This window comes from Melospiza melodia, chromosome 27, assembly GCF_035770615.1.
Source record: "Melospiza melodia melodia isolate bMelMel2 chromosome 27, bMelMel2.pri, whole genome shotgun sequence".
Classification (NCBI taxonomy): Eukaryota; Metazoa; Chordata; class Aves; order Passeriformes; family Passerellidae; genus Melospiza; species Melospiza melodia.
The window spans coordinates 4,641,989-4,667,484 of record NC_086220.1 but is presented as its reverse complement, the minus strand read 5'-3'; the positions used below and the strand labels follow the sequence as shown (position 1 = coordinate 4,667,484).

Here is a 25,496-nt window from a genome sequence, read left to right as displayed (position 1 = left end):
TTATTTAAGGCGGCCGCGGGGCCGCGGCAGCTGCAGGCGGTGCCTCGCTCGCAGCCGGCCGGACCCCCCGAGCCCCCTCGCCATGGTGGACGCCTTCGTGGGCACCTGGAAGCTGGTGGACACCCAGAATTTCGATGAGTACATGAAGGCGCTGGGTGAGTGGGCGCGGCTGCGAGCGGGCTGCAGTCACATCACCTCCTTTTTTTTTTGTTTTTTTTTCTATGCCTCCCCAATTTGCCCGGCGAACCCCCTCCCCCACACGGGCTCTGGGGTGGGGGGCTGCAGGAGGAGGGGAGGGGGAGTCACTGCTGCCTCCGTGCGTGGTTTAGGGGGGCTCTGGGGCTTTGTGCACGTGGCGCTGGGCTGGGTGAGGGAGCTGCAGGCTGGGTGAGGGGTCCCAGATTGGGTGAGGGGTCCCGGGCTGGGTGAGGGGTCCCAGGTGGGTGACGGGTTCCAGGCTGGGTGAAGGGGTCTGGGGCTGGGTGAGGGGTTCCCGGGGGTCGCGTCCTTCCCATGCCCACACACTGGGCGCAGCCTTTGGCAGAGGATGGAGGGATGAGATGCCCCCCGTGGGTGCTGGGGGTCGCTCAGGAGCCCCCCAGCCCCCGAGCCCCCCAAAAGCCAGGGCGCCCCAGCCCGGAGCAGTGCGGGGAAGGGGGCACAGACACAGACACCCGCCCCCCTCACCCAGCTCAGGGTGCTGGTCCCGGATCCATCCCCCCTGGCCCCCCTCTCTGCTCCGGCCCCGGGGGCGCACGGAGCCCCCCGGGACAATGAACGAGCAGCAGTTTTGGGGTTCACCCTGCACCAGCACGGGGAGGAGGAGCTCGGGGGCGATGCCGGGGCTGGGCGGCCGCACCGTGCCCTCCTCACCCCTCGCTCCCCAGGCGTGGGCTTCGCCACGCGGCAGGTGGCCGGCTTCACCAAGCCCACCACCATCATCGAGCTGAACGGCGACAAGGTCACCGTGAAGACCCAGAGCACCTTCAAGAACACCGAGATCACCTTCAAGCTCGGCGAGGAGTTCGACGAGACCACGGCGGACGACAGGCACGTCAAGGTGAGCCCCGAGACCCCCTGCCCCGCGGCACCCCCAAAAGACTCCGTGGGCTCCGGGGCATCGCTCCATCACCCCGGGGCTCCAGGGGGATCGCTCCATCACCCCGGGGCTCCATCATCCCCGGGCCCCATCCCGGCTCCCTGAGCGAGGGCAGCCCCTCTGTGCCCGCCGCGGGTGCTGCTGGAGCCGAGTCCCGTCCTGGCAGCCCCCCCGAATCCGTTCTGCGGCGGGGCTGTCCCGGGGCAGGAGGAGCTGCCGGGAAGGTTGAGCAAGAGCCGGGCTGGCGAGTGCCAGCTTGCTCAAGAGGGGGCCGGTGGGGCGGTGAGAAGTGTCCCTGCTCCGGGGAAAGGAGGGCACCACCCCTGTTTTTGAGCCCACTGCCCTCTGTGCCTGCCTGCTCCAGGGATGGAGCTCCGGGACAACCCGAGCTCCAGAACAATCCCAGCTCCGGGACAATCCCAGTTCCGGGACAATCCCAGCTCCGGGACAATCCCAGCTCCGGGACAATCCCAGTTCCAGGACAATCCCAGCTCCAGGACAATCCCAGTTCCAGGACAATCCCAGCTCCAGGACAATCCCAGTTCCAGGACAATCCCAGCTCCAGGACAATCCCAGCTCCGGGACAATCCCAGTTCCAGGACAATCCCAGTTCCAGGACAATCCCAGCTCCAGGACAATCCCAGTTCCAGGACAATCCCAGTTCCAGGACAATCCCAGCTCCGGGACAATCCCATCGTGTCAGCACCACTCCAAGGGCTCATCCCAGGGCTGTCCCTCCATGGGAGCTCAAACCTTCCCAGCCAGGCTGCTCCTCCCTGTAAGAGCAAGGGAAAAAATCACCTGAGAGACAGCAGTGACTTTGCTGGCCTCTCCCACCCTGCAGGGACATTTTCCCTCGAAGGAGTGGCCCAGCTGCTGATTTTTCCTAGATTCCAGCTGCAGCTCTGTGCCCCACACCCAGCCCGGGGGGCACTCTGGAGGAACCTGGGGGCTCTTTGGCCACAAACCCCTTTCCTGGCCCCAGAGCAGGGAGCCCAAAGGGCCGGGCTCTGTGTGAGGCTGGGGGAAGGGGCTGAGTGTGAGTTCCCTCCCTCCAGCCCCAGCTCCTGGCCGCTGTTCAAGCAGCAGAACAGAACAGAACAGAACGTGTGACCGCCGTGGCTCCTGCCCAGCCCCGCCGTGCCCTTGGGGTGTCCCTGGCATGTGATGGGTCAGGGGGCCAGGACGGCTGCCCGAGAACGGGGCTGGACAGGAGGGGTCAGCCTTGGGCTGCAGGGAGTTGTGGGGCACCCATGGAATGGTTTGGGTTGGAATGGATCTAAAGTTCATCCAGTGCCAGCCCTGCCATGGCAGGGACACCTTCCAGGTGCCAGGTGCTGCCAGCCCCAATGTCCAGCCTGGCCTTGGGCACTGCCAGGGCTCCAGGGGCAGCCACAGCTGTGCCAGGGCCTCACCCCCTCCAGGGAGGAATTTCTCCCCAGTGAATTCCATCCATCCATCCATCCATCCATCCGTCCGTCCGTCTGTCCGTCCGTCCGTCCATCCGTCCATCCATCCCTGCCTGACCTCTGGCTGTGGGGCACCCAAACCCTGCGGGTACCCAAACTTTTGCACAGCTCAGCAGTGGGGGGACCCATCTATGGGGGAATTGGGGTCTGAGGGAGCACCCAGAGCCTGGTGGGGATCTGGGGCTGGGGCACACCGGGACAGACCCCAGCCACGGAGGCACCGGGGGCAGCCCCGCTCTGGAGGGGTGGGCTGGGGGCACAGGGCAGGATGGGGACAGGCAGGCGGTGCCAGCGCTGGTGCCCGCGGCTGTCCCGGCACGGCCCTGCCCTGCGTGCCGCTGTCGCCGTAACCTTGGCACGGGCCGGGCTCTGGGGGCTGAGTCAGCAGCGGCGCTGTGCAAACAGCAGCGCGGCGAGCAGGGGCGCGTTTGCTGCAGCAGCCGATCCAAAACCCTCGGCGGGCCCTGCAGGGCAGGGAAGGCTCCATTCCAAACCACGATCCCTGCCCCGCCTCTCCGGCCGGGCCAGGTCCGGGCGGCCCCGGGGCACGGAGGGCACGGTGACCGTGCCGGTGGCACCTGGGGACACAGGGGGACACAGGGGACAGCCGAGGCCGTGACCTAGTGCAGCATCCAGGCTGGGCTGAGCGCAGCTGGCCCGGCCAGGCGGGGATGGTGCCAGGTGGGCACCCCCAGGTGGGCACCCCCAGGCTGATCCCGAGCCCTGCGGGGCTCCAGGGTCTCCTCGGAGGAATAAACCCCGGAGAGGAAAATAACCGCGGCTCTCAATCCCTCCCTGCAGTCCTTGGTCAAACTGGATGGAGGCAAACTCGTCCACGTGCAGAAGTGGGACGGGAAGGAAACATCGCTGGTCCGGGAGCTGAAGGATGGGAAATTGGTTCTGGTAAGGAAATGGTTTCATTCCGACGTTCCCACCTCGGGAATGGTTTTATTCTGAGTTCCCACCTCGGGAATGGTTTTATTCTGAGTTCCCACCTCGGGAATGGTTTCATTCTGACGTTCCCACCTCGGGAATGGTTTTATTCTGAGTTCCCACCTCGGGAATGGTTTGCAGTGGGCAGAGCTCAGCTCGGAGCCGGGCAGGGCAGCACTAACCCCCCTCACCTCTCTGTCCCCAGACTCTCACCATGGGCAACGTCGTGTCCACCCGCACCTACGAGAAGGAGACATAGACGCTGTCGCAGGTGCCCTGCCTGTCACCCGGTGCCACATCGTCCCCCCCTCCTGGCCCCGTGCCAGGCACGGCTTCCCGCGGGCTCGGAGCCCCAGCGGGGCCACCCCTGCCCTGCCCGGCGCCTGCAGGGGCTCCAGGGGCTCGGGTGGTGCTTTCGTGGTTCGTTGTTGGGTTCTTTTTTAATTGATAGTGGGAAAAGTCACATGGAAAAATAATAAAGGTGTTGTTACAGCCGTGTGCTCGGTTTACTCGGGAAAAGGCGTTTTGGGCACAGGGATGGCAGGGATGGGGTTAATGGGCACAGGTCCCAGTAGCCCTGCGGGGATCACTCTGGCTGGCTCTGGGAATGCCCCTCGCAGGGCAGGAGGGAGCCCCAGAGAGGGGCAGGAGGGACCCCCACAGCCCAGCAGAGGGACAGGAGGGACCCCCACAGCCCAGCAGAGGGACAGGCTCCCCTGGAGGTGCAGGCTCCCCTGGAACAAAGTCCAGAGCTCCTGTCCGGGTTTGGGAAGGGAAGTGGCCCCAAAGGGGGAGGCAGCCATGGGGAGCTGCGTGGGAAGCACAGGGAGGGATAAGGGGAGGCTGCATCAGCACTGCCACCTCTCCTGCCACACCACCAGCTGCCAGTGCCAGCTCCCTGCAGAGCCAGAGGCCGCAGCTTGGCTCCTTCCCCCCTTCACATCTGTCCCAGCAGGGCCGAGCTGCTCCTGGCACCCTCCCCTGCCATCCCCTCCCCTGACCTTCAGCTCCAGTTACAAGATTTATGCTCCTTCCAGAAGGCTTCTCCTATGGGTTACCTCAGCACACACCCCCTTCCCAGCCCAGGGAAGCTGGGGAAGCAGCCAGAACTTCCCAAAAAAACCCTCTCCCATCTCCTCCACACTGTTCTCCCCCTGCCCAAGATGAAGTGGAGGGCACAGAAGAAAGGAGCAGGTACAAAGTGCAGCTGCAGAGAGCAGATTTATTTTCCATCCCTTTCCAAGGCAGCAAACACTCCACAGTCCATGTTTACTCCCAGTATCTCCACTCCCCCATTTGCTCCTTGCTCCTCCACTCCTGGTGTTTGCACAGAGGCTGAGGGAGCCGGGGCAGGTTTGCAGCCCTGAGCTCTGTGCCAGGGGCTGTGCTGCCACCAAACCTGTGCCCAGCACGACGGGGGCCTGGCTGTGCCACCCCAAGCTCTGCAGCTGTCCCAGGAGCTGGCAGCAGGACAGCAGGACACGAGGCTGTGGCACAGCAAGGGTGCCCTGCAGGCTGTCACGAGCCCGTGCTGGCAGCAGCTGTGGGACAAAGGGGCAGCCTGTGCCCAAGGTGACAGAGGACAGCTCGCACAAGGTCAGCACCTGTAACACCAAATGTTCCTTTGAAATCAACTCCTTGTCCTTGAAGCAGGAGCTGCTGGTCCCTGTTGCAGCCACGGCAGCAGCCCAGCCTGCCCTGCTCACCCAAGAGCTACTTCTTGTGCTTCTTCTTCTTCTTCTTGGCAGCCTTGCTGGCCTTCCTGGAGTGCCTGGGCCTCTTGCTGGAGGGCTGAGCTCCATCACTGTCCGAGGTTGAGCTGTCCGAGTCCGACTCCGAGGACGGCCTGGCCTTGTGCTTCTTCTTCTTCTTCTTCTCCTGGGACAACACAGGAGAAACCTGGCAATGTGGGAATGTGGGAATGGCCTCCCTGGGGCTCAGCAGGGCAGCACAAGCCCTTCTGGGCCTGCTCCTGCATGGAAAGGGCACAGTGCCCCAGGAGGCAGGAGTTAGCTGAGGGCAGGGCACAGAGCACGGCAGGAGTCAGAGCAGAGGGGCAGCAGTGTGGAAATCCATGGCTGGAAAACACTGGGTAAGTCATGGAAGGAGAATTCTTGCTCTTATTCCATTATTTCATTGTTCTTTATTAATAAAAGTTGGAAGGACGAAGCGTTTTTTGCCCAAAAATTAGATTTCTAAACCAGCCCAGCCACCAGCCCCAGCCTGCCAGGACAGGAGCACCCAAACACTCCCAGGGAACAGCAGGACAAGGTCAGTGCCCTCCTGCAAGATGTGGCTCCTTGCACAACCTCCCTAAAGATTTCACCACCCCCTCCTCTTTCCCAACTTCCTCTGTGGCCCTTCCTGTTCATCAATTTCCTCTGCACCCCTTCCTGCTCCCCAATTTCTCCTGAACCCCATCCTGCTCCTCATCTTCCCCTTGCTCCTCATCTTCCCACTGCACCTTGTCCTGCTCCCCAGCTTCCTCTGTGCCCCTTCGCATTATTAATCATTAAAATATTAATGAAATCATTCTTTCCTTTCCTTTCTCCATTTGCTGCAATGGGTTTTGGTGCTGGTTTCCATCCTTGGTTCAGGAATGTGAATGCCAGAGTGGTTTGGGTGGGAAGGGATCTTCAATGGCAGCTGATTGCAGCCCAGGGACACCTGCCACTGTGCCAGGTGCTGCCAGCCCCAATGCCCAGCCTGGCCCTGGGCACTGCCAGGGCTCCAGGGGCAGCCACAGCTGCTCTGGCAATTCCAGCCCAGCCCCTGCCCACCCTGCCAGGGAACAATTCCCAATTGCCAAGATCCCATCCAGCCCTGCCCTCTGGCACTGGCAGCCATTCCCTGCCTCCTGTCCCTCCATCCTTGTCCCCAGTCCCTCTGCAGCTCTCCTGGAGCCCCTTCAGGCCCTGCAAGGGCTCTGAGCTCTGCCTGGAGCCTTCTCCTCTCCAGGGCAGCACCCCCAGCTCTCCCAGCCTGGCTCCAGAGAGGCTGATCAGGAATTTTTGCCCTGTTTGAGGACTCAAGCAGAGGAGCCAAGGAAGGTTTCAGGATCAGAGATGGCCACTGAGGTGAACAAAGCCCTGGACAGGCTTGGACAGCCCCAGTGAGGAATGTGGCACGGCCAGCTCAGCTCAGGGCTCTGAATAACCCAAATTTAAGCACCTGTGCCCAAACTGGACTGGGTGTCCAAGCATCAGGCCCAGGGGGAAAAGGAAAGGAGCTGGCAGCTGATTTTTAATCAAACAGAACTTTTTTAGGGAGCTGGAAGAGCAAAGACAACACCCAGAGCTCAGCATCCAGAAGATCCCTCAGGGATTCCAGGGAAGGGAGCAGGGGCTGGAGTGGTTCCACACCCACCAGACCCTTGGCACATTTTGGCTCACTAACAGCAAATAATATCACCCAAAATTGGGTCTGTTTTCCTGAGGGGTAACAACAGACTCAGCACAAAGTCCCTGAGCCACAGAGGAAAGGCAGAAGCAAATCCTCCCAGTCTAGGAGGATGGGAAGGAGTTAAACTCTTCAGAGAAGGGGGTGCAGCAAGGAGAATTTTCTCAAGCTTCTCCAGCCCCTGCACATGGTGAGAAAGTCTGACAGGACCTTCACAAGCAAGAGTTTCATTCCAGAGCTTGGGAAACTTTCTCAGGATGTGAGGGCTGCAGGCAGGACAGGATGTCACACACACTCCTGGGGATGGAGCAGGGGACAAAAAGCACACATGGGCATTGTGCTGGCTGGAAAGAATCAACAAACCCTCACTCTCCCCTTTTGGGGGGCTCTAACAGCCAAGATCACTCCAAGACAGACAGATCCCTTTTCTAGCACACAGTGGGGCTCTTGGGGTGTCCTGTGCAGGGCCAGGAGCTGAACTAAGTGATCCCTGTGTCTTTTCCAACCCTGGATATTCCAGGATTCTCTGATTCCTCCAGTGCAGCAAATCAGCACAGCCTGGGCTGTAAGTACAGCAGGACACAAGGAGAGCTGAGCATTACCAGAGGAATAAGTGTGGCTGCTCCATGGCTGGAAGGGCTTTGGAGCACCCTGGGCCAGTGGAAGTGTCCCTGCCCATGGCAGGGGTGGCACTGGATGGGATTTAAGGTCCTTCCAACCCAAGCCATCCCATGATTTTATAATTTTCAGTAGCAGGAGGCAGCACTGCTGCACTGCAGGAGCAGCTTCCTACCCCAGACCTTTCCTTCAGTGCAGCATCCCAGCCCTGGAGATCAGCACTGGGGTCACCAGGGAGCTCAGGGAGCAGGGGATGGAGCACTGGGGTCACCAGGGAACTGAGTGTGCAGGGGATGGAGCACTGAGGGCATCAGGGAACTCAGAGAACAGGGGATGGAGCACTGGGGTCACAGGGAACTGAGTGAGCACAGGATGGAGCATTGGAGTCACAGGGAACTCAGTGAGCAGGAGATGGAGCACTGGGGTCAGCAGGGAGCTCAGGGAGCAGGGGATGGAACACTGGGGTCACCAGTGAGCACAGGATGGAGCACTGAGCTCACCAGGGAATTCAATGAGCACAGGATGGAGCACTGAGGGCACCAGGGAACTCTGAGCAGGGGATGGAGCACTGAGGGCACCAGGGAACTCAGGGAGCAGGGGATGGATCACTGGGGTCACCAGGGAACTCCATGTGTAGGAGATGGAGCACTGGGGTCAGCAGGGAGCTCAGGGAGCAGGGGATGGAACACTGGGGTCACCAGTGAGCAGGGGATGGAGCACTGAGCTCACCAGGGAATTCAATGAGCACAGGATGGAGCACTGAGGGCACCAGTGAGCAGGGCATGGAGCACTGAGGGCACCAGGAAACTCAGTTTGCAGCCCAGTGATTGCCCAAAGCCCAGGTTTGTGCCTGCAGGGACACCTGAGCTGCCAATGCCCTCCAGGCAGGCTGGGTGGGGCTCAGCTCAGCTCTGGCACACCCAGCACCCCAACACTGCATTTTGGGGCAATGTTTGGAGAGGATTTGGCCAAGCAGCTCTCAGTCAGCCTCACACAGAGCTGCACTTCACCGCTCCCTGCACATCCTGCCCCACCTATGCAATCAGCACAGAGAACCCAACAGAAGTGCTCCAAAACCTCTCTCCAAGCCCCTGAGCAGGCTGGGCTGGAGCCTCAGTGCTGGTTTGCATGGAATTCCTTCCCTGCTGCTCCAGAAACTCCTCCAAGAGGGGCCCCTTCAGCACTGCAGGCTCCCTCCTGCCCTGTGTGAGCAAACTGCTCCAGGCTGTGCTCTCAGCTCACTCCCCCTGAAGGTATTTGGGGCTGAGATAAGAGGGGAGTGCCCAGAACTGTCCAAGAAGCTGAAATATTTTTCACCAGACCCTTCTGAGGAGTTAAAATCCCATTCCAAGACTTTGTGAAAAACAGCAATGGATTCCTAATGTCTGTCTGCATCCCCAGGGTGTGCCAGGAATCCTTCTGGGCTTCTTCATTTCATTCTTTTTCCTCATTCCAGCAGCCAATTTCACTCCAAACAAGATTCATTACACCAACCTAAAGGTGCTTTTGCATCATTCGTTGGAGGAGCAGTCAGAATGAAGCTGAGGAGAAGAACCCAGCCTGGAGTCAGTAAATAAAGACAGCCAGATTCAGAAAAATTTCAATGCAGTCAATGTGTGAAGGGCTGTGGCCTCTTCATGCCATGGAAGAACCAGTAAAACCAGTAAAACTGAGTGAGGATGGACCACAGGTCACAGAACAAACACACTCAGGTGTGGTTTGAACATGAAGATCTGCAAATCTTCCACAAGGTGGGGAAAAGAGCAGCAAAACCATAAAAAAAGCCCCAATTTCAAAGGCCATCCAAAACCTCCTCTCAGGGATGAGCTGTTCCATGTGGAATAAAGCTCCCAAGGAACTTTGAAATGGATCCAAACCCCCAAATTTGAGGTTGTGTGAGCAGAAGATGGGATGTTGGAGAATTTTGCTCAGACATGGCTTAAAGAAAGAGGCCAAGAAAATATACAGCTGATGGAAAAGTAAAAGGCAGCTGTAAAGCAGCAGTTCTCAAGCCTGTTTCTGTAAATAACTAGGTTCTCAGGCACATTTTATAAACAGCAGGATTCTCAGACAGTCTTCTCATAACAGGTGAACATTCTGTCCTTGAGAACAGACATGGAGGTTGAGAACCCTTCATATCAGGGTGAGAACAAAAATCTTGGTTTCAATAAACAAATCACAGGTATTGGAAACAAAGGGAGGGGTTCATGTTTGCTCGGTTGTTGTGGTGTGCTGTAATGTCCCATTTTGGCCTTCCAGGTCATTCCCCCAGGTGTGCCTGTGCCTCTCTCCCTTCCCCCTTGCCCCCATGCTGAGTGAGTCCTGTCAATCAGGCTGAACATTCCAGCAAGGCGTCGTGTGGTTGGTCAAGTTCAAAGGATGCCCCTATGCCCAGAGGTCATTGGCCTGTCTGGGTGTCATCTTCCCCTGAGACCCTGCCCCTCTCACCTGGTTGGTGCTCACCTGTACCTCCCCTCCCCCTGTCCCTGAGCTTAAAAGGTGATCAGACCATGCGGCCGGGATTCTGCTGGAGCAGTTGCTCACGTTCAGACCTCTGTAACCATGGAATAAACCTCTGGACATTAAACTCCAGCAGAATCCTCTCCTTTTTCTCTTCACCATCGCCTGAAGCCATTCCTCCTGAGGTAAATGGGGTTCCTAACAAGCCTGGACTTGTTCAGTGCCCAGCTGCAACCACCAGCAAGCCAAGGTATCTCTGGGATGATACACCGCAGTTGCTGCCTTTGGCCCGGCAGCGAGGGTCAGACTGGCCCAGGCACAATCTAACTGGGAATATTGGGAGCCATGTTCCAATACTCGGTAGCCTATTGTGAGCTCGAGTTTTGCAATACGTATGATCTTAATTATTGAATTAATTATTGAAATTATTGAATTTATTGATCCAAAGGCACGACTATAAAAACGTGCCTTTGGATCAATAAATTCGATCTTAATTAACACGGTTATAAAAACCTGCCTTTGGATCAATCAATTCGATCTTAATTAACACGGTTATAAAAACCTGCCTTTGGATCAATAACTTTGATCTTAATTAACACGGTTATAAAAACCTGCCTTTGGATCAATAAATTCGATCTTAATTAACACGGTTATAACAACGTGCCTTTGGATCAATAAATTCGATGTCAATTAACACGGTTATAAAAACGTGTCTTTGGATCAATAAATTCGATCTCAATTAACACAGTTACAAAAACGTGCCTTTGGATCAATAAATTCAATCTTAATTAACACGGTTATAACAACGTGCCTTTGGATCAATAAATTCGGAGTCAATGCTGATCAACAAGGATGGCTCGTCTCCCTTCGCTTTCAACAATGGGATAAACTTGGAGAGTTTCAGTGCAAGGGTTTTCCCTCAGTCAGCACTGCAGGTTTTTTTCTTGCAGGATGAGAAGGGCTCAGCCATTCCCAGCCTCCTGCCTCCCACACAGCCCAGCAGGGACACTGCTGTTCCCACAGGAGCCACCTCACCCCCTGACCCCAGCAGGAGAAGGGACCCAGAGCCTGGGCCTGCCCTGCTGTCCCACACAGCCCCGGGGCTCCCCCCTGGCACAGCACCAGGGAATGCTGCAATTGTTCAGGGTGGAAAAGCTCCCCCAGATCAGCCAGCCCAAGCACAGCCCAGGTGCCACCTCCATGGGGTTTAGGAGGGATGGGGACCCCACCACCAACCCTCTCTGTGAAGGGTTTGTCCCAAATGTCTGCATGGGAGATGGGGTGTGAAAAGGGAAAAGCAGACAAGGGAGTGAAATCTTCCAAGAGAGTCAGGGGGTGTGGGGAGAACCCCTCCATAAACCTTCAAACAGATTGCTGAGAGGGCAGGGAAGGCAGGATTGGGAGCAGATGTGGGGTCAGAGCAGGGGCAATGCCCTGGGCCAGGGGACATAAATATGGGGATCCTGCACCAGGGGCTCAGTGTTTGCTGGCTCTTCCTCTGCACTTCAATCTTGCCCTGCTCTGGGAAAGGGCAGAAGGAGCAGCTGAACACTCCTGAGTTGAGGGTACAGGGATGGGGGAGAACAGCCATGGTGCTGCTCTGCCAGGCTGCACACATGGAAAACCTTTACATTTCTGTTTTTCCTAACTTGCCCTGGGCTGAGCAGTGGCAACCCCAAACCTCCCTCAGCACAAGCTGAGGCTGTTTGCTCTCACCCCTCCCCTCCCCTCATTCCCTGGGAGCATCCCCTGCTGTGCCCTCCTGGCAGGAGCTGTGCAGGGCCACAAGGGCCCCCCTGATCCCCCTTTGTCAGGCTGAGCCCCTTCCCAGCTCCCTCAGGATCCTCCAGCCCCTTCCCTGGACACCCTCCAGCCTCTCCCCTTCTCCCTCCATCACCCCTTTCCTCAGGGGTTACAGAAGACAGGACAGGGCTCACTGCTGCCACCCAGGATGTGGCACTGTCACACCAGTGCCACCCCCACACAGAGACCCGAACCCAGCTCCAGCCTGGGAATCCTGGGGGGCTCAGGCAGGAGGGAAATCAGGAGCTGGGGAATCACTGGGAAGGCAAAGTGGAAAAAAGGGGATGAGGATCCTGAAAGAATGTCTGGGAAGAGGAAAAAACCCCAGAAACTGCAAAGAAACATCAGATCCAGGAAGAGGAGAAAAACCCCTCAGGGTAAGATGGAAATCAGGAGCTGGGAACCACTGGGAAGGCAAAGTGGAAAAAAGGGGGGTGAGGATCCTGGAAGAATCTCTGGGAAGAGCAGAAAAACCCCAGAAGATGCAAGGAAATATTAGATCCAGGAAGAGGAAGAAAAACTCCTCAGGGAAAACAGGAGCTGGGAACCACTGGGAAGGCAAAGTGGAAAAAAGGGGACGAGGATCCTGGAGGAATGTCTGGGAAGAGGAGAAAAACTCCAGAAGATGCAAGGAAACCTCAGATCCAGGAAGAGGAGAAAAACCCCTCAGGAAGGAGGGAAAAGCAAGGTGAAAAAAAAGAAAGGGGGTGAGGATCCTGGGGGAATCTCTGGAAAGAGCAGAAAAACCCCAGAAACTGCAATCAAACATCAGGCTCCAGCCTGGGAATACTGTGGGGCTCAGGCAGGAGAGAAATCAGGAGTTGGGAACCACTGGGAAAGCAAGGTGAAAAAAAGGGGGTGAAGATTCTGGAGGAATCTCTGGGAAGAGGAGAAAAACCCCAGAAACTCCAAGGAAACATCAGATCCAGGAAGAGGAGAAAAACACCTCAGGGTAAGAGGGAAATCAGGAGCTGGGAACCACTGGGAAGGCAAAGTGGAAAAAAAGGGGGTCAGGATCCTGGAGGAATCTCTGGGAAAAACCTCAGAAACTCCAAGGAAACATCAGATCCAGGAAAGCACAAAATGCTGATCCTGAGCAATCACAAACATTCATTTTATGGCCCTGACACTCAGTGGAGAGGCAGCTCCCTCCTCTCATTTCAAACCCCCAGGGCCACACTGGTGTCACACACAAGGGAGGGGACAGGGCAGCAAGGAGATTGTCCCTGAATGCACAGAGCTGTTGCCATGTGCTGGAAAGCCCTGGAGCTGCAGGCAGCACATGGAGCTCCCAGACAAAGTGAAAAACTGGAGGTGAGAATCCTGGAGGAATCTCTGGGAAGAGCAGAAAAACCCCAGAAACTGCAATCAAACATCAGGCTCCAGCCTGGGAATACTGGGGAGCTCAGGCAGGAGGAAAAACAGGAGCTGGGAACCACTGGGAAGGCAAAGTGGAAAAAAGGGGGGTGAGGATCCTGAAAGAATGTCTGGGAAGAGGAGAAAAACCCCAGAAACTGCAAAGAAACAGATCCAGGAAGAGGAGAAAAACCCTTTAGGCAGGAAGGAAATCAGGAGCTGGGAACCACTGGGAAGGCAAAGTGGAAAAAAGGGGATGAGGATCCTGGAGGAATGTCTGGGAAGAGGAGAAAACTCCAGAAGATGCAAGGAAACCTCAGATCCAGGAAGAGGAGAAAAACCCCTCAGGCAGGAGGGAAATCAGGAGCTGGGAACCAATGGGAAGGCAAGGTGGAAAAACCAAAAAGAGATGAGGATCCTGGAGGAGTCTCTGGGAAGAGAAGAAAAATCCCAGAAAAGCACAAAATGCTGATCCTGAGCAATCACAAACATTCATTTTATGGCCCTGACACTCAGTGGAGAGGCAGCTCCCTCCTCTCATTTCAAACCCCCAGGGCCACACTGGTGTCACACACAAGGGAGGGCACAGGGCAGCAAGGAGATTGTCCCTGAATGCACAGAGCTGTTGCCATGTGCTGGAAAGCCCTGGAGCTGCAGGCAAGCAGGGCAGCACATGGAGCTCCCAGACATGATCACAGCAGGCACTCCAGACTACAAGGGAACCATTCACCCCCAGGATCCCACATCCTGCCTCCAAAAAAGCTCCAAGTTTTATTATTGCAGCTCTGGAAAACATCTGACAACTTTTGATGTCACCCTTGAGAAGGGAGGGAGATCAAAGGAACGAGGGAGATTTCAAGGAAAGCTATTAATCCACCAAGGCCAAAAAAAATCAGGAACAAAGTGAGGACAGTGCCCCACATTTCCTGTAGGGTCAGCAGGGCAAGACTCCACTGGGAATCCCCATGCTGGATGGGCAGGGGTAGGATAACAAGCTGTTTGTGCACTTCTTTGTGTAATTTTTTCCCCAAAACTTTTAAATCATTTGAGCTTTTTCTGCCTGTTGTCACTCTCCAGGATACAGAGAGGCCACAGAGCTGGAAAGAGGGGAAAAATAGAGAAAAGGCTTTGGAAGAGAAATTAAAAGTGGGAATGTGAAGGTGCTGATGGAAGAATTAATTTATTGAAGTGTTGAACTGGATTGTGGCTGCCCTGGATGTGTCCAAACCAGGCTGGAGCAACCTGGGAGCATGGCAGGGGTGGGGTGAGATGGGATTTAAGGTCCTTCCCACCCCAAACCCTCTGGGACTCTGTGAATACTCATCCCTGAACAACCCTGAGCACCAAAAGCTCCTGGCCTGGGTTCAGTCTCACCTGGGTTTGATTTTATCTCAGCCTGCTCTGAGCCAGAGGTCAAACACAGCCTGGGAAATGTCTCTGATCTGGTGCCACTTTCACAGGGACAGAAATTGCTCTGGAGCCTGGGAATGCTCCCTGTGCAAACACAGCCAGGGATTTTCCCCCAGAGTGTGCAGATAACCCCAATTCCCACAGCCCTGGCAGGGTCAGGACAGCCCTGCAGCCAGCAGGGCACTGGGAACAGAACCAAGAAGGAGAAAGGAGGAAAACAGGAGTCACAGGATTGAGGACACTGAAGCAATGCCTGCAGAGCCTCACAAAGACCAGGAAAAACAACAATCATCTTTTTTCTCACTCTAAGAATATCTCTGAGGGCTGTGTGCTGTAACACAAAGCCAGCTAGAAGGGAACTTGGCAATAAAAAGAGAAAACCCAAGAATTCATAAGAAATCTGCAGAGGAGGTTCCTGTTTTGTTCCAGAATCTGCCCAAACCTGAGGCACCTTCTCAGCCCACACCTGGCTACTCACACCCACCTTGCTGGAGTAACTCAGTTGTAACCACAGAGCAAATTCCCTCCCCCAGCTCCTTTTCCAGGCCAGCCAGAGCCACCTTGTACCTTTTTCCTCTTTTTGGAAGACTCCTCAGCCTGGCTGATCTTTTTGTCCCCTTCATGCCCTGCTGCTGCCCCCTCCTCTTCCTCCTCCTCTGGAATGAGGCTGTATTTGGTTCCTCCAGGCTGCATGAAGCACTCCTTGGCAAAGTGACCTGGAAATAAAAAATAAAATGTGTTTGAAGGAACAACCCAGACCCTTCTCCTTTTTTTTGTTCTTTTTTTTTAACAAATGCATTTCACACACCTGAAGTGCTGCCAAGGCTTTTTTGATTATCAATCTTTTTCAAGGAGAAAATCTACACTGGACATATTTTATCCTGAAATTTCAGCTGGTTGAACATGCCCTGATTAAACAGAGAGGGAACAAACATCACCCAGGTCATTCTGGAGGGATTAGTTAGGCAAAAGAGAAAATATTCCTGTCTCAACAAGTCAAAATCTGTCTCTGCAGGGGCTTAATCAGCCCAGAAAAGAATGGAGGAAAGGTAAATTGGTGTGATTGGCACCTGGAAAATGAACTAAAGGCACAAAGAGAGAGAAATTCAGCTCTTGTGGTTCTGCCCTTTCTACTCTGGAGACATCAAAGTTGACCTACTAAGCTGCAGGGGGAATTTGGAGAGCTGGCACCTGCTGTTAGGAGGAGACACCATTATTAAAAAGCAGATTGGAAATAGGCATAATCCTGGTTTTGGGGTTCTTTAAAATAGTGTTTTATACATAAGAGGTCTTTAAATAGTAATAATTCTTTAAAATAATATTTTAAGGATATTTCTCTATGACTACAGAGGCCACACTCAGCATTAACCTCCTCCAGAATAGCACGAGCCCCATGAACCATTTCCTCCAAATAACACAAGTAGGGCACAGAAAATCTGCACAAAAAACCACCTTGGACCTCAGCAACTTGAATAAATCCCCTGAAAGGCACCACAAAATCATCTTCACACTGCTGAACCAGGCAGGACACCATTTCAGAGGGCACAAACTTGGTTTTACCTCTGAGACACAGCTCCAGTGTCCCACCAGCTGTGCTGGAGCTTCCATGGATGGGGGTTCACAGTGGGATCCCCTGCTGAAGGTTTGTATGCTTCTTAAAAACCAAAATCAGAGTCATTACCCCAAATGGGGCTCAGCAGTGGGGATGGTCCCTCCTGCACTTTGCTGAGCCCCAAAGATCAGCTCCATGCACAGCACAGGCTGTTCCTGTGCCTTTCCTGTGCTCACCTGTCCCTTGGTGTGCCCTGTCACACACAGATTTTATGGAAAATCCTTTCCTTAGGATTCTTTCTCATGAGAAGCTCGGAGGCCTCAGGAACAAAATGTAAACAATGATTATCTGCTGCTGTGGAATGCAACAGGTGCATCTGTGATTGGTCTCGTGGTTGTTTCTAATTAATGGCCAATCACAGTCAGCTGGCTTGGACAGAGAGCTGAGCCACAAACCTTTGTTATCATTCTTTGCTATTCTCTTCTTAGCCAGCCTTCTGATGAAATCCTTTCTTCTATTCTTTTAGTATAGTTTTAATGTAATATATATCATAAAATAATAAATCAGCCTTCTGAAACATGGAGTAAGATCCTCATCTCTTCCCTCAAACTGAGAGCCCTGTGAGCACCATCACAGCCCCCCAGTGCTCTGGGGACTGTGACAACTTTGCCACCCTGAAGGGACACAGTGGGGCTGTCATGGAGCTGCACTACAACACGGATGGCAGGTGAGGGCAGGGGCTCTGTGCTGCTCTGGAACAGGGCTGGAGCCCCAGGAGGGGCTGAGGGAGCTGGGCAGGGGCTCAGCCTGGAGCAAAGGAGGCTCAGGGGGCCCTTGTGGCTCTGCACCGCTCCTGCCAGGAGGGCACAGCCGGGGGGGTCGGGCTGTGCCCCAGGGAACGGGGACAGGAGCAGAGGGAACGGCCTCAGGCTGGGCCAGGGCAGCTCAGGGTGGGCACAGCAGGAATTTCCCCATGCAAAGGGGGCTCAGGCCTTGCCAGGGGCTGCCCAGGGAGCTCTGCAGTGCCCATCCCTGCAGGTGCCCCAGCAATTCCTGGAGGTGGCACTCAGAGCTCTGGGCTGGGGACAAGGTGGGATCAGCTGGGACTCGATGTCCTTGGAGCTCTTTTCCCACCTCATCTCTGCATCCTGAACACCAGAATCCCAAAGGCTTTTCCCACAAGGGAATATCCATCCAATGCAAGCCCAGCAGCAGAGGTGTCCCTGCCCCAGCCCCTTCTGGCAGGGAACATTTCCTGTTCCCCACAGCTCCAAACCCCTCACACCAACAACAGAAAAGGAGCCCTGAAAGGCCTTAAAATCCCATTTTTGCATATTGGGGGGAAATTTCTGCATGCAAAGGGGGCTCAGGCCTTTGCAGGGGCTGCCCAGGGAGGTTTGCAGTGCCCATCCCTGCAGGTGCCCCAGCAATTCCTGGAGGTGGCACTCAGAGCTCTGGGCTGGGGACAAGGTGGGCATTGGGCACAGCTTGGACTCAGTGTCCTTGGAGCTCTTTTCCCACCTCAATGATTCTGCCTCCCAGCAGGAGGCACAGAATGGTTGGGGCTGAAGGGATCACCTGGAGCAGGTGACACAGGGACACATCCAGGGGGTTGGGATGGCTCCACACTGCACTCCCTCCCTGTTCTCTGCCACTCCCCACAGACAGAAGTTCTTCCTCACAGTGAGGTGCAGCTCGTTGTGTTTCATTTTCTGGCCATCACTCCTTGTCCTGCCCCTGAGCGGAGTCTGCACCATCCTCTGACACCCCTGGGGATATCTGTGTGGATTTATGGATTCCCTCTCAGTTTTCTTCTCCACAACAACCAGGCCCAGCTCCCTCAGTCCCTCCTCATCTCTCCAATCCTTCATCATATTTGTGGCCTCCATTGGCCCAAAGGAGTGTGATTTTAAGGAATAAACATTTTTTAATTTTTTGAAGGACTTGAATTAAATCTTTCAGTTTTGTAGCAAGTGATAAAAACTCCCTCCTCTAAAGGACAAACACAGAACTAAAATTCAATCCTTACAAGCACATGTAACCACGTCAGCAGCTGTGGCTGCCCCTGGAGCCCTGGCAGTGCCCAAGGCCAGGCTGGGCAGGGCTGGGAGCACCTGGGATGGTGGGAGGTGACCCTGGAGACTGGAATCAGGTGGGATTTAAGGTCCCTTCCAACCCAAACCATTCTGGGATTCCAACCATGAGACAGACACTGATAGAAGCCCACCAAGGCTCAGTGCCTGGCTGGGACAGGGCCAAAAGCAGCAGCCCAGCTGTTGTGGTGTGCTGTAATGTCCCATTTTGGCCTTCCAGGTCATTCCCCAGGTGTGCCTGTGCCTCTCTCGCTTCCCCCTTGCCCCCTTGCTGAGTGAGTCCTGTCAATCAGGCTGAACATTCCAGCAAGGCGTCGTGTGGTTGGTCAAGTTCAAAGGATGCCCCTGTGCCCAGGGGTCATTGGCCTGTCTGGGTGTCATCTTCCCCTGAGACCCTGCCCCTCTCACCTGGTTGGTGGCTCACCTGTACCTCCCCTCCCCCTGTCCCTGAGCTTAAAAAGGTGATCAGACCATGCGGCCGGGATTCTGCTGGAGCAGTTGCTCACGTTCAGACCTCTGTAACCATGGAATAAACCTCTGGACATTAAACCCTCCAGCAGAATCCTCTCCTTTTTCTCTTCACCATCGCCTGAAGCCATTCCTCCTGAGGTAAATGGGGTTCCTAACAAGCCTGGACTTGTTCAGTGCCCAGCTGCAATCTCCAGCAAGCCAAGGTATCTCTGGGGTGATACACCGCAGTTGCTGCCTTTGGCCCAGCAGCGAGGGTCAGACTGGCCCAGGCACAATCTAACTGGGAATATTGGGAGCCTTTTTCCAATACCCAGCCCCACCTTTGCAGCCACACTTCTTGCACACCGTGTTCAGCACGGCCTCCAGGGTGATCTTCTGGCTCGTGTAGTCCCTGAAGGAGCGTTTCTTCCTCTCATCCTGCCTGGGGGGACAAGAACAGCTCCATTTTCACTCCATTCTCATCTTTAATCCCTCGTTTTTGTTCAAACAAAAGGCATTTACATTTTTGTATGGCCCCAAGGCTTTTAAAGGTTATTTGGTGTGGTGGTTTTGGTTTGCTAATTTGAGATTTTGCTAATTTCTTCACAGAGAGCAGCAGACACAAGCTCCCAAGGATTTCTCCTAGGGAAAGGCAGTGAGAAGCTCAGAGAAGAAGAGAAAACAATTCTTATTTCTATTCTCTGCTCCTGTTGTTCTGCACATGTGGAATGTGTTATGGAGATTGTTTACCCAAAGTGATTTGTTAATTGGACACTGGTGAAGGTTGTTTTGATTCCTTGGATAATTGGGTCAAAGGTGTGTCCTGGCTGTCTCAGACACTCACAGGTTTTGCTTTGGTATCCCTTTGGTGTAGCACCTTTTATATAATATGTAATTTAGTATAGCATAGTATTTTAGTATGTAATTTAGTATAGCATTAGTGTAATAAATTACAGCTTAATAAAGCATTTGTTCAACCTTCTGAGTCATGGACTCAGAGCACATTATTCCCTACATTAATAATGATTTTTATAAATGTCTCCTGCTGCAATGCACCTGCAGGGTTAGGCCATGGTGGGCACAGCCAGCCTGCTCCTGAGTTTGTTATCAAAGCCTCAGGGATTCCTCAAGGCTGTTGGAACATAAATTGTGGAAATTAAGAAAGAAGAGGCTGAGAAATCTAACACCAAGATGGCAAGGACAGGATAACAGAGGGCTGTGAAACACCTGCACTGTGACCAATCACACACTGTGAGAAATGCAGATAGAGCAAGACAAAGGCACCAATCAAGCAGTGTGCACTTAGCAGTTTGCAGCATCTATAAAAGTGTGTGTAAATGTAATAAAGGCTTCTGCTGGGTCACATTGGTCAGTTGTGCAGGAGTCCTGGATTTCCTGCAATAGTTTCCCATGCAAAACCAGGACACTCTCAAAGTAAAACTTTCTAAACGCTGTGGTAGATAGGGACAGGTGCTCCGGAAGATCTCGCGATGTCACGGAAAGGCAGGACCCCCTGTTCCCCTAAGATAAGAGATTACCCTAGGGGTGTGGCCCCACTAACAGTAGTGCCAGTAACTTTCCATTCCTTACCCAGTACTTTTCCATTCCTTACTAACCATAGATAAGAAGGACAAACCCCCTTTTGACGTAGAGAAGCCCTTAGACTATAAAACCCCACGAGAACAAGTAATAAAGGCCTTTGACCGTCCATCATATTGATGTCTGCGTGTGTCATTGGCCCGAGCGACCCTGGAGAGTTTGGGTCGCCTGCCTTGATCCAGAAGGCAACAAAACCCAAAGAGCAGAGCTGACCTGGCTTGGGCACTGCCAGGGATCCAGGGAAGCCACAGCTGCTCTGGGAATTCCATCCCAGAGAACAACTCCTTCCCAAACTCCCATCCATCCCTGTCCCCTGGCAGGGTGATAATTAGCATTGATTCCATGATTCACAGAATTTTGATCAAGATCTATCTTTTTAAAGAAACCCATTGCTTTTATAGACAGTTACAATACAGACAGACTTAATTGGTCCTGTAATCAAAACACCATCAGCACTGGTTAATTAAGAAACCACCCTCTGGTAAACAACACATAACCCATTGCACATGTGCACAACAACAGGAGCAGCAAGTGAAGATAAGAATTGTTTCTCATTCTGTCTCTGATCTCTCAGCCTTTCTCAGCACAATGCCTGGGGAAGCTGTGCTGCTCTCTGTGACCAGAGCTGCTGCCACACAGCCCTGCCCTCTGGCAAGGGAAGCCATGCCCTGTGTGCCATGGGCAGCCATGCCAGGTGCCCTGTGGGTGCCCTGGGTCCTACAGGAAGCCATTCCATGTTCCCTGGGCAACGTGCTCTGTGCCCCCTGGGCAGCCATTCCCAGTGTCCCATGGGCAGCCATGCCCTGTGTGCCACAGGATGCCATTCCCTGCGTTCTGTGGGCAGCCATGCCCTGTGCCCCGAGGGTACCCTGTATCTTACAGGAAGCCATTCCATGTCCCTTGGGCAACTGTGCCCCCTGGGCAGCTGTGCCCTGTGGGCAGCCATGCCCTGTGTCCCATGGAGCGTCATGCCCTGTGTCCCCTGGGCAGCCATGCCCTGTGCCCTATATAGGAAGCCATTCCATGTCCCCTGGGCAGCCATGCTCTGTGCCCTGTGCCCCACAGGTAGTCATGCCCTGTGCCCCATAGGATGCCATGCTGTGTGCTCCCTGGGCAGCCATGCCCTGTACCCCATAGAAAACCATTCCCTGTGCCCTGTGGGCAGCCATGCCCTGCATTCCATAGGAAGCCATGCCCTGTGCCCTGTGTTCCCTGGGCAGCCATGTCCTGTGCCCCACAGAAAACCATTCCCTGTGCCCCATGGGCAGCCATGCCATGTGCCCCATGGGGAGTCATGCCCTGTGTCCCCCGGGCAGCCATGCCCTGTGTCCTATAGGAAGCCATTCCATGTCCCCTGGGCAGCCATGCCCTGTGCCCCACAGATAGTCATGCCCTGTGCCCCATAGGATGCCATGCCCTGTGTCCCTGTGGGTAGCCATGCCCTGTGCCCCATAGAAAACCATTCCCGGTGCCCCCTGGGCAGCCATGTCCTGTGCCCCGTGGGCAGCCATGCCCTGTGCCCCATAGAAAACCATTCCCGGTGCCCCCTGGGCAGCCATGCCGTGTCCCACGGGCAACCATGCCCTGTGCCCCATGGGAGGCCATTCCTTGTGCCCCCTGGGCAGCCATGCCCTGTACCCCATAGGATGCCATGCCCTGTGCCCCCTGGGCAGCCATGCCCTGTGCCCCATAGAAAACCATTCCCGGTGCCCCCTGGGCAGCCATGCCCTGTGCCCCATAGGATGCCATGCCCTGTGTCCCCTGGGCAGCCATGCCCTGTGCCCCATAGGATGCCATGCCCTGTGCCCCCTGGGCAGCCATGCCCTGGGCAGCCATGCCCTCTGTTCTGCTCAGATTTACCCACTCAAGGGAAACGTTGTTGGGATCCAGGTCCTTCCCCGTGCCTTGGTGAACAACCTTCATGGAGAGGGAGAGCTTCAGCTTGTCATCCTTCACCTGCAAGGCACACAGCGAGCAGGATGAACACCTAAAATCATTAATGAACACCCAGGGTGTTCATTAATTTGATTTCAATTGATTGCAATTAGATTGCAATTAGGGTTACCTCTCTCCCAATGAGCTTCACCCACACCTTGTCCCCCACGTCGAGCATCTCTGCGGGTTTGTCCACGGGGCAGGAGGACATGTGGGACCTGTGCACCAGGCCTGGGGGGACACAGGGGACACAGTCAGCCCAGGGGAGGGGACACAGGGGACAGAACAGCCCCAGGGGAGGGGACACAGGGGACACAGTCAGGCCAGGGGAGGGGACACAGGGGACAGAGGGGACAGAACAGCCCCAGGGGAGGGGACACAGTCAGCCCAGGGGAGGGGACACAGGGGACAGAACAGCCCCAGGGGAGGGGACACAGGGGACACAGTCAGCCCCACGGAAGGGGACAGAGGGGACACAGTCAGGCCAGGGGAGGGGACACAGGGGACACAGTCAGCCCCACGGAAGGGGACAGAGGGGACACAGTCAGGCCAGGGGAGGGGACACAGGGGACACAGTCAGGCCCAGGGGATGGGACACAGGGGACACAGTCAGGCCCAGGGGAGGGGACAGAGGGGACACAGTCAGCCCCAGGGGAGGGGACAGAACAGCCCCAGGGGAGGGGACAGAGGGGACAGAACAGCCCCATGGGAGGGGACAGAGGGGACAGAACAGCCCCAGGGGAGGGGACAGAACAGCCCCAGGGGAGGGGACACAGGGGACAGAACAGCCCCAGGGGAGGGGACAGAACAGCCCCAGGGGAGGGGACAGAGGGGACAGAACAGCTCCATGGGAGGGGACAGAGGGGACACAGTCAGCCCCAGGGATGGGACACAGGGGACACAGTCAGCCCCAGGGGAGGGGACAGAGGGGACACAGTCAGCCCCAGGGGAGGGGACAGAACAGCCCCAGGGGAGGGGACAGAGGGGACACAGTCAGGCCCAGGGGAGGGGACAGAGGGGACACAGTCAGCCCTAGGGGAGGGGACACAGGGGTCAGAACAGCCCCAGGGGAGGGGACAGAGGGGACACAGTCAGCTCCATGGGAGGGGACAGAGGGGACACAGTCAGCCCCAGGGGAGGGGACAGAGGGGACACAGTCAGCCCCAGGGGAGGGGACAGAGGGGACAGAACAGCCCCAGGGGAGGGGACACAGTCAGCCCCAGGGATGGGCCAGAGGGGACACAGTCAGGCCCAGGGGATGGGACAGAGGAGGAGGAAATTAGGCAAATTGCAGAATTTCTACAGTTCTGCCATTACCTTTAAATAAATCTCTAAAATATCCTCAAGTTCCCAAAACCTCCACTGAAATCTGAAGGTAACAAAATCCCAAAATACCCACAATTTCCCAAAATTCCACCCCAAATATCCTGAAGTTACCAAAAAACTCCTTTGAGTATTTTTTGGTAATCATGCAAAAGACCATCATCTTCTAAATGCTTTCCAAATTCCTTCCTAATCTAGGAAAAATTCATTTTCTGAGCTTTTCCTGAAAGCCTTTAATTCTGAGCTGGCTGCTTGCCTTGGCCACAGCAACAGGGAAATACTTTCACACACACCAACCTTGTTTCCTGCAGCCTGGGATTTTGATAAAGGCTCCATAATCTGTCACTGCAGCAACCTGGGGAGAAAACCCAGAGCAGAGATTGAGGAAATCCCTTCCCAAACAGGGGAGAACGTGCACAACAAACCTGCCCAGCTCACTGAGCTGGAGACTGGCACACAATGAGGGGTAGGTTGGGCTGGAGGGACATTAAATCCCACCCAGTGCCACCTCAGGGACACCTCCCACTGTGCCAGGTGCTCCAGCCTGGCCTTGGGCACTGCCAGGGCTCCAGGGGCAGCCACAGCTGCTCTGGGCACCCTGGCACAGCCCAAACCTCTCTAACCAGGCCTTGCCAGGCTACAAACCCCCTGTGGCAAATGGCACTGGGGGCACCTGGAACCAGCCAGGAAATCATTCTTTCCTTTCCTTTCTCCATTTGCTGCAATGGGTTTTGGTGCTGGTTTCCATCCTTGGTTCAGGAATGTGAATGCCAGAGTGGTTTGGGTGGGAAGGGATCTTCAATGGCAGCTGATTGCAGCCCAGGGACACCTGCCACTGTGCCAGGTGCTGCCAGCCCCAATGCCCAGCCTGGCCTTGGGCACTGCCAGGGCTCCAGGGGCAGCCACAGCTGCTCTGGCAATTCCAGCCCAGCCCCTGCCCACCCTGCCAGGGAACAATTCCCAATTGCCAAGATCCCATCCAGCCCTGCCATTCCTCTGGCACTGGCAGCCATTCCCTGCCTCCTGTCCCTCCATCCTTGTCCCCAGTCCCTCTGCAGCTCTCCTGGAGCCCCTTCAGGCCCTGCAAGGGCTCTGAGCTCTGCCTGGAGCCTTCTCCTCTCCAGGGCAGCACCCCCAGCTCTCCCAGCCTGGCTCCAGAGGGGCTCCAGCCCTGCAGCAGCTCCGCGGGCTCCTCTGGGCTCTCTCCAGCAGCTCCAGGTGCTGCTGAGGTTGGAATTCTGAGCTCTGCAGGTGGGGAATCAGGTGACAGGCCAGAATCGCCTCTCCCCTGCTGCCCTCACATCTGCACATAAACAACTCCACAGACACAGATGAGTGCACCTGTACAGAGCTCTCTGCCACCCAAACCTCCCCGCGCTAAACCCCGGCTGAACCAACAATGAATTCACCCAGAACATGGCCCGGGCCGCTGCCGCACCTCGCCCTGGAAGATGGAGTAGAGCTCGGGGAGCGGCTCCATCGCCTCCCTGGGTGCCGCGACAGCCAGCGGGATCCACGCCACGCTACCGCATCTCCTCTGCCGGATGCTGAGGAAAGAAACACTTCATTAATGCCTGAAAACCCAAAAGAGCCCTCAGAGAGCCCTCACAGAACCCTCAGAGAGCCCCCAGAGAGCCCTCGGGGTTCAGCGGCTGGAGCAGCGCGGGGATGAACCCGAGTGGAACCCGCAGCGCCCGGTGCAGGACTGACCCGAACCAGCGCGGTGGGACAGAACGGCTCTTCCCGGAGCCCACAGGGCGGTGAGGGTTCGTCAGTGTCGGCGGCAGCGACACCAGCCCGCCGCCATCGCCCCAGGCGCCATTGCCTCAGCCACCCCCGCCATTCCCCCCTCACGCTGAGAGGCCGCGCTCCCCGCCAATCACAGCGCGCAATGTTTCCGTGCGGCACCCCGCAATCAATCAGCGTTACCCATGCTACCCAGCGCCCGCTCTCCGCCAATCAAAGCGAGGCGCGCCAGAAGGCGCCGCGCTCCCCGC

At 55.7% G+C, this 25,496-nt stretch overlaps 2 protein-coding genes across 3 annotated transcripts; one reads left to right on the top strand and one right to left on the bottom strand.

Annotated features, from left to right (window-relative positions):
* FABP3 (fatty acid binding protein 3) lies at positions 1-3,993 on the top strand. The gene is made up of 4 exons (XM_063177431.1): positions 1-155; positions 888-1,060; positions 3,370-3,471; positions 3,707-3,993. The coding sequence occupies exons 1-4, from the start codon at positions 83-85 to the stop codon at positions 3,758-3,760; spliced, it is 402 nt and encodes a 133-aa protein (XP_063033501.1). The 5' UTR covers positions 1-82; the 3' UTR covers positions 3,761-3,993.
* Positions 3,994-4,703: 710 nt separating this feature from the next.
* Positions 4,704-25,336, bottom strand: ZCCHC17 (zinc finger CCHC-type containing 17). 2 transcript variants are annotated; one of them, XM_063177318.1, is made up of 9 exons: positions 25,210-25,336; positions 24,938-25,046; positions 23,797-23,854; positions 22,307-22,407; positions 22,106-22,197; positions 18,984-19,084; positions 15,115-15,263; positions 5,208-5,379; positions 4,704-5,105 (listed from the first exon to the last, which is right to left on the bottom strand). In XM_063177318.1, exons 2-8 carry the CDS (start codon positions 24,977-24,979, stop codon positions 5,215-5,217), a joined length of 708 nt encoding a protein of 235 aa, XP_063033388.1. In that variant the 5' UTR covers positions 24,980-25,046; positions 25,210-25,336; the 3' UTR covers positions 4,704-5,105; positions 5,208-5,214. The 2 variants fall into 2 exon arrangements, with proteins under 2 accessions (XP_063033388.1, XP_063033387.1); XM_063177317.1 differs by having other exon boundaries at positions 4,704-5,379.
* Between the last annotated feature and the right edge of the window lie 160 nt (positions 25,337-25,496).